Below are 12,274 nucleotides of genomic sequence, written 5' to 3'. Positions count from 1 at the left end.
TGATTCATTCATGTTAGAAAATCTTTAGATGTTTCTTTTACCTGCAGCCCTGGAAAGACCAAATCGTCTTGGGAGAAAGTAAAAAGTATAAAAAAAATACTTCAACCCACTAAGAAGGCTTACTTGTCTTAGCCTAATCTTATGGGCTATATGGTCTAAAGAACAATAAAATGTTTTGCAGTGAGGTCAAAAAAGTGAAGAATTAAATTTTCTTGTGTCTCGCATCGATATAAGAAAAACTGGGAGCCTCTAACTATTTGTCCACTTGTTGCAGGATCTTGCATGACCCTCTCAACCTTCTTATCTGTGACACCTTATGGGGAATCCTGTTGAAGGCGATTTGTAGCATGGGTCAGTGCCTCAGGAGGTCATCCCTATAATTCACGTTTTGTGCTTGATCAATAACTTTGTGTATGTAAGTAAAGTTTATTTTTGTAGCACTTTTCAGGACAGAGAACAGTTGCAAAGTGCTTTACAGAGGTAAATGGATTAAATCCAGACCCATGCCAAGGGCAGAGGGTGCAAAGAGATATTGGTAAGCTGTTCTATAGTTTTGGAGCAAAGGCAGAACCCCCTTTAGTTGGAATCATAAAAAGGCCCCTATCCGAGAACACCATAACCTGGCTCTTAGGGGCAGAACAGTTCCATAATGTAGGAAGGGCCCATAAAACTAAGAACCAGGATTTTAAAATGAATAAAATCAATCAATAATTTTATAATGAATATTATGCTTTGGAATAACCTTCCTCTCCATATTAGACAGGCTACATCAGTGCCCGTTTTTAAGTCTTTATTAAAAACCTATTTTTATTCTCTGGCTTTTAACTCTGTAACTGATATATATATTTTTTTCAATTTTATTGCTATGTCTGGTTTTATTACTATGTGCATATTAGTATTGTACAGAACTTTGGTCTACTAAGTGTGTTTTTAAAGTGCTATATAAATAAATAAATGATGATGATAAATGATGAACTCTAAACATAACAGGAAGCCAGTTTAAAAATGTCAGATGTGGAGTAATTTTCAGAGACTTGTTACAGCAGCATTTCGCACAGACTGGAGGTTTAATAAATGTTTTAGTCAGACAAGAAAACAGTGCATCACAATAGTCCGAGTGAGAGGAGATGAAGGCACAGACAGCATCTCCACTTAAATAACAATAGTTATGCTGTGATGTTGATCTGTAATAAAATGGTTCTTGTAAGCTGAGTATGATTTAAGCATGCGGTTAATAATTATTAACATTAAAATTACAGATTAGTATGCCACATGTGCAGTTCAATAAACCCTTGGTCTATAAAATGGGTGAAAAAATCTTTTTGAATTATTTTTTAAACGTAGCATCTTCAAACTGTCCCCTCAAACTCCCTTAGAGATAAGTCTTAGAGATAAGTCTTAGAGATAAGTCTTAGAGATAAGTCTTAGAGATAAGTCTTAGAGATAAGTGCCAGGCCCTGAAGTCCTCCAATTCATTTTCTGCCGTTTAGACAAATAGATCAGAGGAAACATTGGAAACAAAAACTGTCGTTTTAAGTAACACACAGGAAATTATAAACAAACTCCAACCTTTAGTTAAGTTTAGTAAATTGGAATAACCGGATGAAGAAACAAAGGCAGCACATTTTTACAGCCGATATTTTCCTCACACTTTACTCCCGCCATTTATCTCCTAAGGCATTTATAAACTTTCCTTCACCTCCGTGTATTTACGCAACTGTTTCGATTAGTCTTTACTGAGCATCTTCGTTTCCATGTAAACACCGCAAGATGGCGCTGCAGAATTTTCTAAGAAAATGCAGTTCTCGTTAAGAGAGCGAGAGAAAAGCCGATCACTCACAGGGTGAGGCACCAGGTCAGCATCGCAGAAAAGACCCGTTTGATCATAACTGAAATGAAATCTGTGGGTTACTTAGGCAACAGTGGTGGTTTTGATTGGTGGTTTTCTATATGAAGGTTTTGTGTTACCGCTGATATTAAACTTGTTTAGATAATTATTAAGTTTGGCCACAGAGTGGTGGCGCGTGCCTCTCAGATGACTGCCATAAATAAGAGGAAAGCTTTAGAATAATTTGTGCTTTTTACATTATTTTTGAGAAATGTTTCCAATTTAAGCGCAACAATAGAGATTAAATCCCATGAATATTACTAGTTATTGAAAACTTTTTTTAAGAACTCGTGATTTTCATGAACAGATAAAATAACTGAAATCATTTTGGCGGCTCGAGCAAACTGACCAATTGAATTGAATACAAAGGGATTTATTGGTATAAACAGTTCCCCTCATGTTTTTATTTTTCTTTAAATTAAGCCAAGCCTCTGTGGAAAAGCAGCGTGGAAACCACAAACACAAATCCATAACCAAACGGACTGAGACGGAGAGTCCTGATCCGATCTGCTCAATAAAAGCCTCGACATAGCCTTATATGAAACTATGCTTGTTCTCATAAATGCTTACATTTCCCCCCAGGAGCTGTGGGTCATTAAACGCTGAAATTCCGTGTTGTGACATAGTGTCGATCACATCATGATGAGTAACAGCGAGCTTTGAATGATAACGGGCGCGTCATAAACACGCATGATGATGCAGGATATTGCACACAACTTTATGGGAGTTTATTCGAATCTTGATTCGTGCGTAACTCAGAACTGCTGCATCGTCCCGATCCAGATCTCATCCCCCCACGGAAACACGGACACCGTCCTTATTGGCGCTCCTATTGGGTGTCAATCTCACGCAAAAAGAGGGGGGAAGAGAGGGAGAGAGAGAGAGAGAGAGAGAGAGAGAGAGAGGTGTGTGCACGGGATGCTGTGATGTCTGGTCGCCACTGAGAGGATGCTATCGATCAGGCGTGCAAGTCCTTCCTTCTCCGCTTTGATAAGCATGGTCGTGTGCGCGTTTAGACTCTTTCTGCTCCTCGTAAACAAATTGGACAAGGTAGGTGTTGCCAAATCCCCGAAGTTTCCCAATGTGACGATTTCCCCCCTGGTTCATATAGACTGCAGCGATTTGTTGACCTTTTTCTTTTCACGCGCACAGGTAATGTGAGCGGGGACCGCACCGGGTCATTAATGCAAAACTCCTCAGCGCTGTTCGGGATGGTGAGCCACTGCCAGACCCCTGCTTTCACCGACTTCACTGGCTTGACGCTCTCCGTGTACGGCAGCAAGGGAGACATCTGTGCGCGGCGAGCAGGGAACGGCTTCGGATCGCAGATTTGCCGGAGCCCTCATGACACCCCGACTCACATGAACTGCGCCAGCCCGAAGCGACTCTCCGAGGAAAAAGCGCATCTGTCAGGCAAAACTGCGCGCTTGTGCTTCTCTCTCCCACCGGTGCAAGGTAGGCTCTGTCGGCACTCCTGCTGCTGAGCACGGAGGATGTTGCAAAGTCCTTTAACTGAGTGGATTCGCCAGTTGAAGGAAACTGAAATGTTTTTTCATCTCTTTATTTAAAACAAACGTTGTGGCACATTCAGCCAGACAGTTTGAGCAGTTAGCAGTTCTGGTTATTTGAGAGTGATTTAAAAAGCCATCATCTGAATGAATATTGCTTCCACATGGCTTCTAAAGAGCGTCCTTTGATATAGCTGCACTTTGGTGTAAAGAGCATTGTTTGCAGTTGTGCGTTAGGCCTTTTAATTAAACTCAGACCTCATGTGGGTGCTGGCCAATTCATAAACGGTCTATCAAAGACTCCTGTGAAGGGATACAGAAAGCTGCCAAGCAAATGTGCACTTCCTATGTGTGTTAACAAGGAATAGTTTAGTTCAGTGTCACATTGGCTTATCTAACAATAGGAAAACTCTTTCTTGGACAGCTGCAACTGTCTATTTGGTCTCAATTTGAGAAAAATATTAGAGCTTTTAGTTAACTAAGTATGCTTAAATTGCTAAAATATTCTTATATGAGTCATTTGGTGCCTGTTGGTTAAAAAATGAAGAAGCAGGGCTGGAGGTTTATCAGTGAAGGGAAACTCTTTAAAGCAAAAATTAGATGAAAGTGGAATATAAACAGTATACAGAGTGGAAACTGTGTTTTTAGTCTGTGCTATCCTGTTTAGACAGTTCTGCTGTGAGTGGGTGGAGGTAATTACAGCCCCGTCCTAATTCTGATTAGACTGAACAGACTTTTATATTAGCAATCACCCTTGCAGCAAGAAGAGGATCAACGGATTTGATTATTGTTTCTTGGTCCTAAACACAAACACATGTCTGCTGAATGTGTCTCGGCATTTATGAGTTCTCTCAGAGCACAGTTGTGCCCTCAGCCCTCCATCCCCAGCATCCCGCACCACAATGAATTGTCTCATTGTCTTTTCAGCGCTTTTGAACTCGCTTCCCGTAAATTGTGGGAATGCAAGATGTGTTGTGTGTTTGTAGTTTATGTTATGCAGATTAACACTGAGGCAGACGCCTGAATGTATAAAACAATTGAGTGCAATTTTAATAAGGTCATCCTTTTTATGGCAAGCAAAACTTCATCCAGCAACAGTTTCCTTAAGCACGCACTGATTCAGCGACATTATATTTTATTGTAGCTTTCAGGAATACAAAGTTTAATTATGTTTAATGTGAACTCTAATGTTTGTAGCCTGCACAAAGATGTGCTGCATTACAGGCATTTTTACAGTGTTTTATAGTCATGGAGTATGAAAATGATCTCAGTACTCATCGGTCTTTTGTATAATGCCTCATTTCAGCCCGGTCATATTACGTACTCCCATTTGGGGACAGAGCTGGAATTAAGGCTGCATTCTCCACCATTACTTTAGATTTATTCTGAAAGGGATCTCAGAACAAACAGTGCCTGTAATATTTCTCCTAATGGAAGTGAGACAGCAGAGGAAGAACTTAACTCAGATAGGAGATTCCCGACCTTTACCGTGAACCCTGTAATTGCAAAAAGTGAGGTATTACTCAGTGATAACAGCGATTCAAATGTAGGTGGTGGTGTTTCATCTAATCCTTGGAGGGAAGCTGTCACGCACCACAAGATGTTTGCATTTGGAACTGCTTTGCTGGTTTTCTAATTGCTCCCAAACTGCAAAAAACATGCTGTATGCCAGTTTTTCTTCATTGTGTTCGATTGTTTGCACAAGTGTTTACAAGTGTAAAACCACTGACTTGAATGAGAGTCGGTGAATGAGAGAGCATTAAACAATATATATATACATAATGTTTAAAGAGCTATGCTTTTCCATTTAAAAATAGTTTCCAGCATAACTATAGAAAATGACCATTTTCTCTATTTTTCTTTGCACCAAGTCAAACAACACTTAAATCTGTGCATGACTTTAGACAGTGTGCTTATTTTTGCCGTCCTCTTTGTGAGTTTAACGCTGGCTAATCACTCTAACACTGCAGGTCAAACTGTGCTATAAATATTAGCGCCTACCAGCAAAGAAAATATTAAGCCTGCAAGGAAACCAGCTGAATATCAGCTTTGAATGAATTGTCTACTCTAGCATCATTTGATATCTTACTGAAGTTTCTTCTGGCCAGAACGATGCTGCTGAGTCTGAGCTTATTTAAGGAAATGTTTGAGTCTGAAGAGTGTGCTGGTGTCCCACACTGCTGCTCTCAGATAATGCACAGGATGTCTCTAAAGAGATGAGTAATCAACATTTGAGCTTGTATGTTTTTGTGCCACACCGGTGTACCAGTGTAAGCACATAAACTCACCAACCTCCATATCATCGATCTTATATATTGTAAACAGACACTGTGTGAGCATACACTGCGTGCACTGATATCCTCAGACACTATTTTTATGGGGAAGTGGCGTTGGTATCAATGTGAAATTCCCTCAGACTGACTTGGTTTCCTGTGTTTTCCCCCAGACGTCAGACTGTGGGGCGATAATCTGACTGTTATGAGAAACAACCAACCATTACAGAGCTGCTTTCAGCCTCTGAAGTGTAATACACTTAATGACAGCTTCCCAGTAGCCCGTGAATAATTTCAGTTGTAAGTGCAAAGTCTTTATTGTGAGAAAAGCAGCGGTTCCAAGCAAACTGTGTGAATTGTTCCCCGTGTGGTGTCGAATGTATCTGAAAAACAGAAGAAAAGCTCGTCAGAGTCGCCTTTTCTTAAACAGTCAGACAAATCAGAGTAATTAAATGTCCCAAAATATCCTCGTTCATCAAAACCCAGTGTTGAGCCAAGCCTAAGAGGAAACTGGTGATTACATAAAAATATCAGTATTCCAATACTTTCTGTTGGCTAGATTCTGAGTATAGGTTTTCATCTAAATCATTAGATTTGTGTCACATCTTTTGGTTTAATGCTGAAAGGTTAAGAAAGTCGACACAAATCGGTGACTTTACATTGTGGTTTGTTAACTTGTTACCAGAAGCTGTAACAAGTATTCTCCCCAGTAAGCTTCAGGAATGAAAAAGTGTCATAATGTCATAGTTGGTAATTAATGAAATGTAGTCTAGAATAAAAGTCTAAAATTTAATAAAAGTTCATTTATTTTTATATTTTAGAGGCTGTTAAGCAAGCTAGGAAAATTTGGTGTTATCCTAATTGGGTCACAAAAAATCAAGGCAATAGTTAAAGAATACAAATCATAATCTGGGTTAATAATCAGCTGTTGCAGAGTCATTTTTTGTTGTTTGCTTTTTAAACTTTTCGCCAAAACCACATTTTACTTTTTAAATAGTGAATCATTTTCATCTTTTTTTTTCTTAAAAATATAATTTTTTAAGAAAAGAAAGGAAGAAAAAAGTTCCTCTGCCGATCACTTTTCTGTGTAAAGGAGAAAACGCTGACACGAGCACTGAAATATCAGTTTATTCAGTGCGGCTGAAGTTTGTACGAAGGCTGTGGGTCTCAGTATCGCTGTAACTCCTTTTGCCAAAAAGTAGTGGCAGTGATAAAAAGCTTATAGGCACTTTTTCTCGAAGATATTTTGAAAGACTGATCAACCCTCAGAAACGTTTTGCTGCTACCGCTGCTCTGTGACATTTGACCTTTTAATTTCTCTGCTGAAGCTAACCAGATAGTGAAAAACTACACAGCACATTTTTTGGTTATGCTTTTTTTTCAGCCAGCTGTACTTTATGTGGAATGCGTCATCATGAACTGTCTTCTCTTTGTCCGCTTGTTCTCCTTGGAAAAACACACACGGACCTGTTTATATATAAAAAGTAGCACATTGATAGTAACATTCTTTTCCTGGGTTTTCTCACCACTCGCTGCATTCCCACGAGCTAAAGAGCCTCAGCCCACGTCTTTGCATATTGCATGAGCTCAGCAGTGAGTTATGGGCAAATGTGAGGGTGCTGCCTGGGAAGGGTGTTGCAGGGTGTAATATTTGCAGCATGTTCCATTGATTCATAAAGCGAAGGCCCGGTGATGATTCTGCAACGGTATTCCCGTAAACCTCTGTCTGCCTGAGACGCTGGATGCTGGGTAATGGAATAAAAGCACTTCCTGAGTCACAGCCACTAGAGAGGGAGAACGAGAGAACACCCCTTGTGTGGCATGAATCACCTCAGCCCAACTTGGCCTGAGATCCACGTGGTGTGTATGGAATCAGGAGGTATGGCAAAAGGAAGAGACGAGAGTTGCATCAGCTGATTAGATTTGCTAAATGAGCTTCAAAAAAGCTAAAATGTGATGTTTGCTGTGCTTTTCCTTTTCTGTTGTGAGTGTCAGTAAGGTCAGATGTTCTCATTCTTATGCGACCATTGTGGTATGACTATGGCATCTCACTCTAACCAAAAGCATTCTGACTTGCATTCTGCCAAGGAATCCAAACAGTCACACAGCAAAAATATGATCTGGTTTGAGTAAGTGTCGAAATATCTCTGGAATACCAGAAGACATTTGCCCGGGGCCTCAGCTTAATCAAGAAAAAGCTGCAAAGTTGGCTCAGATATGTCATCATAAAAGTGTATTTTTAGCACAAACCATGCCCGAAGCTTTTATGCGCTCTTGGCAGTGAGAGGAATAAGCTGCCAGGTGTCTTTGTTTTGGAGCTCAGCATAGAAAAGATTTAAAAAAAAGACTTTTCTCTGTTTGCCTGGACAAGCATGCCGCAGCTGACCACACGTCTATACAGTCTGCATTACTCATGCATTTTCAGACAGCAGCGACTCCTCTCGCAGAGCTCTCCGTGTATGACTTAGCACATGGGTGGGTTTCTGATTTACATCTCGGCTGTGCCACTTGCTGTTCTTGGCTCAACGCTGCTGTGTTTCATCAAAGAAAAATCCGCTCCACTCTTGACTGTGGCAGTAAAGACGACCGTCCGAGCCTGGAAGCTTACGGGCCACTCACAGCTGTCAGCTGGAGAGAGACAGGAAGACAGGAAGACATGACGGGGGAAAGAAGAGGACGTAAACTCACTGAGCTCCCTTAACAAGTGCTCAAGACCCAAATTGTATGAGTATGAAAAGGCACTGTTTGCATCTGAGTTTTAAGAGAGGCTCCTATTTCATCTTTTTCTGCCAGAGAGCATGTCAGCAGTTTATTTATGATACATAAAAGCTTACAAAGTCTGCATCACAGCTCGGTAAACAGATCAGCGTTTAAATCTGCAGCAAGCGACAGATTTAAATGCGAGTCAGCCTCAACTTCTCTAAACGGTGTCTGAAATGTCCCTTTTTTACGAGGCCGGGCATGTTGGACGTTAATCAGCTAGCCAATCAAACACTGGCTTCAACCGAGTGGTCAAAAACAAATGGGCAAACATGATGTTTTAATGCCTTCATTAGAGCGGAGGAGAAGGCAGCCAAAAGGCTCGAGTTTTATCCTCTGTCTCTGTCTCTGCCAGGAAGCTGCCACGGGGCAGTGCCCAGTCAGCTCACTGCGCCATTGGCTGGCGCTGCCCCAGTGGACTATGAGAGACATTATAAAGTCTAATAGTGCAGTTTATATGTTTTATTAGTGCTCGTTAATCGAAGCCTAGCATTCTGGATGAATTAGTTATTCTCTAGTCATGTGCAAAGCGATCCAGCCTGAGCACTGTATTAACTTGCTTATTAATAAGTGCACAAAAGAACGATGGAGCGAAGGCTGCTTAGAGGAAAACTCGTGCACTGTGTCTTGTCTTGGCAGATTTTGTTTAGTTTGCGAATCGTCCTTTACAGACATCAACTTGCCTTGTGGTCGGGATCTACTGATTTTCATTTATTTATTTATTTTTGTATAAAATCTATTTTGAAACACAAATCTTTGGATAGAAATTTATGACGGCTTACGTATCTCTTAAACGCGCAACAACCGATCATTAGTGTCGGCAGGGTGGCGCAGATAGACTGGTGCTTCTTTGTTATTGGTGAGTCTGGACAGGCGCAGTTGTGCATGCTGGGAGGAAAAGGAGGATTTTGGGAAAGCGATGCTGCTGTCTTGTTCAGGTTAAGGCTTTTAAGTCCAAGTTGCAGGGAACTGGGAGACTCGCCAGACCGACTCTGGATGTTAATAAAGTTTAGCGGCTCCATGCCAGCACTGTGATCTGCAACGCTTAGGGTTATTTTTACAGACTTTTTACAGACAATTATATTTGAAAGAGAAGGCTGTTTTTCAGCGGGCTAATATCAGTGCAAGGAGATAATGTGTGTGATAAGAAGATGCAATTTCCCATGATGTGGTGTTGCAGAGGGCTTTTTTATGCGTGGGAATGTCTTTTGCATGAGAACTTCCCCTGCAGTACTGAAAACACTATATTACACTTTTTGCTTGTAATATTTTAATAGTGGTTTGTTAAAAGCAAACATTTAACCCTAACTGTTCATGCATTTCTCCACTTAGCTTCACACCCTAAAAGTTATCAAAGTACAACAAGGATCCAGCATTTTGTGGGGAAGAACGGGGATACAGATCCAACTTTTCATTTCGGATACCAGTGCAGATGCTTTGGCTTTTTATTGATCTGACACCAGTGTAAAAATTCTCATTCATAATCAGATTTTTTGTGCAAGGCAACTTCATTTTAAACACTGTTTTGTTATTTTTTATAAGAAAAGGTAGCAAATCAATGAATAGATATATAAATACTAGGGGTGCAACGATACTCGTATTGATATTGAACCGTTCATACAGTGCTTTCGGTTCAGTACGCATATGTATCAAACAATACAAATTTTTAAATTTATTTTATCAACTTTCCTTCTGACGATGCTGTCTGTGTTGAGCGCTCAGTGGATCTGCGCTCGACAGTGCAGCCTAGGCGGAGTAGTCGAACACAGATTCACTGAGGGCAGGGCAAGCTAGCGAGACAGAAGCTAAGCTCTCGTTGCAACATGGCAAATTGAACCTCCCCCACCCTCATTCAGATCTGGCGTTTGGAACTATTTTGGTTTTCATGTGACGTATGACCCTGAAGGTAAGCGCGTCATGGACAAAAGTAAAACAGTATGTCGGGTGTGCCACGCAATGCTCAATTACATTGGTGGGAACTAGTGTGTTAGGTAGTTAGCTCGTTAACGTGTTGACCCTGTCAGGCCCCAGGCACTGGGCTATCCGCGGTAGCTCGTTAACGGAGATTTGCCGTGTTGTGGCGTTAACGTCATTTCAGATTAACGCTGACAGCACTAGTGGGAACACAACGAATATGACTGCACATTTACTCCGACATCATCCTAGTGCAAAGACAAGTGGAAGCAGACAAAAACAACAAGCATGCATGCTACAAACTTTACCCGAGTCATTTAGACAGCCGTTAGCACATGATTCTCCTTATGGGGACCTGATATGTTTAATATGCTGCTGAGAATATAGCCCAGAAGAAGCGCATAGTATAGCTTTTATTTTGGAAAGAGACATTTCTCTGTAATAAACTCTCTTTTCCAAAGATGAGTGATTTCTCGATTCGATAGATTTATTTTTTTATTACTTTGTTGTTTCAGCAACATTAAATTAAAAAACTGTACTTTTGAGTTAAAATATATATTTATAATTTTAATAAATGACAAATTAAAAAAGGTATGAACATTTTTTTTTGTATCGAAAAAATATCGAACCGTGACACCAAAGTACCGAACCGAACTGTGAATTTTGTGTATCGTTGCACCCCTAGTAGTTACAGTGGATTAGTGTTAATAAGTAATATTACAAGTGAAAAACAGTAAAAAGTATTTACATTAGTGCGTTTGAGTGTTTACTGTATGTTTACTGCTGTCTCTGCTCTCACTTTCGCCTTCGGTGCCCCTCCTGTCACACAGCAGATAAGACACAGGTGAGAGTGAAGATAATGTTCAGTGTGTTATGGATTATATTACCGTAACTGCACTAAAAGCTCCCCAACATAAGCAGACAAATCTGTCTGTGGAGGTTTTCATGGTTTTTTGTGAACTCACATTTAGCTGCAAACAAGTAAAAAAAATAAATCTCGGTAGATGAAGTTTTCAAGTTTAAGTCTTCTTTATTTACACGATGACATGGGGAGGACGGAGCGCTTCACAGATATATGACAGCTTGAACAAAGAGGCCGAACAGTGGAGCTTTTCTGCTGTTCTTCACTGCTGAATAAAAATACCATCGTCTGATATTTTTTCTGTTAGCTTGAGTTTAATAGATTGGCTCCGTACACTAGATCAGCCTTTTGTTACCAATTCCCGATCTGACTTTCTGAGTCATAATTGGACCGATGTCTGATCCACTTATCAGATCAGTGCATCTCTTTGGAAGAGTGAGCACAGCTGATTTATATTCCTCCTGTTTTTTCCCCTTTTTTTTGTTTAGCATAACCAAGCGTTGCTTATTTGCTCTCCTCTTTTTACCTGTCACGTCAAGGTCTGTGTTTGCCTGACTAGTTGCCAAGCCATGAGTTGAAGACATTTAAAGCTACTCTGACTTATAGCTGCTATACTGATGTCGTTGTCTTCTAGACATCTCAGCCTGATTTTACCCTCTAGACACAAAAACCACATCTCACAGATGTGCTGGCTGCTCTGTCCACAAGTTTCCACTGGAAACAGTAGAGACATCTGCTATCTTCTGGCTTCTGTGTCTTTTAGGTTGTTAGTTTAAATTCCATTTTAAGGAATACGAGCAATTTTCTTTCTGTTTTTTAATATTATTTGATGAAATTCTGAATAGGAAAAAAAGCTTTCCGCAAGCATCGTCGAAGACATCGAGTTCTGCCTTTTGGTTTATTGCTGCCAAGATGAAGTGTAGGGCTCCTTTTCTCCGTTTGTAGAAAGTGTGTTAAATGAGTCCACATTGCACTGAGTAATACCTTCAGTATGCACTCTTCATTAACATGCTTAACATTCCCCCCAAGACCCAGAAGTCAGCTCCTATAATACACTGCTTAACACAAA

General features: G+C 40.4%; 1 protein-coding gene across 1 annotated transcript in view; it reads left to right on the top strand.

Annotated features, from left to right (window-relative positions):
* The first annotated feature begins 2,799 nt into the window (after positions 1-2,799).
* glis1b (GLIS family zinc finger 1b) overlaps positions 2,800-12,274 on the top strand; it is a 91,053-nt gene continuing 81,578 nt past the window's right edge. The window contains exons 1-2 of the mRNA XM_087836587.1: positions 2,800-2,938; positions 3,041-3,343. Coding sequence (XP_087692713.1) covers positions 3,073-3,343 — 271 coding nt within the window. The 5' untranslated portion in view covers positions 2,800-2,938; positions 3,041-3,072. The remainder of the gene's footprint in view (positions 2,939-3,040; positions 3,344-12,274) is intronic.

This window comes from Neolamprologus brichardi, chromosome 23, assembly GCF_056152115.1.
Source record: "Neolamprologus brichardi isolate AB-2024 chromosome 23, ASM5615211v1, whole genome shotgun sequence".
Taxonomy (NCBI): Eukaryota; Metazoa; Chordata; class Actinopteri; order Cichliformes; family Cichlidae; genus Neolamprologus; species Neolamprologus brichardi.
The sequence above is the reverse complement of the archived record's forward strand: the minus strand, read 5'-3'. Positions and strand labels throughout refer to the sequence as shown.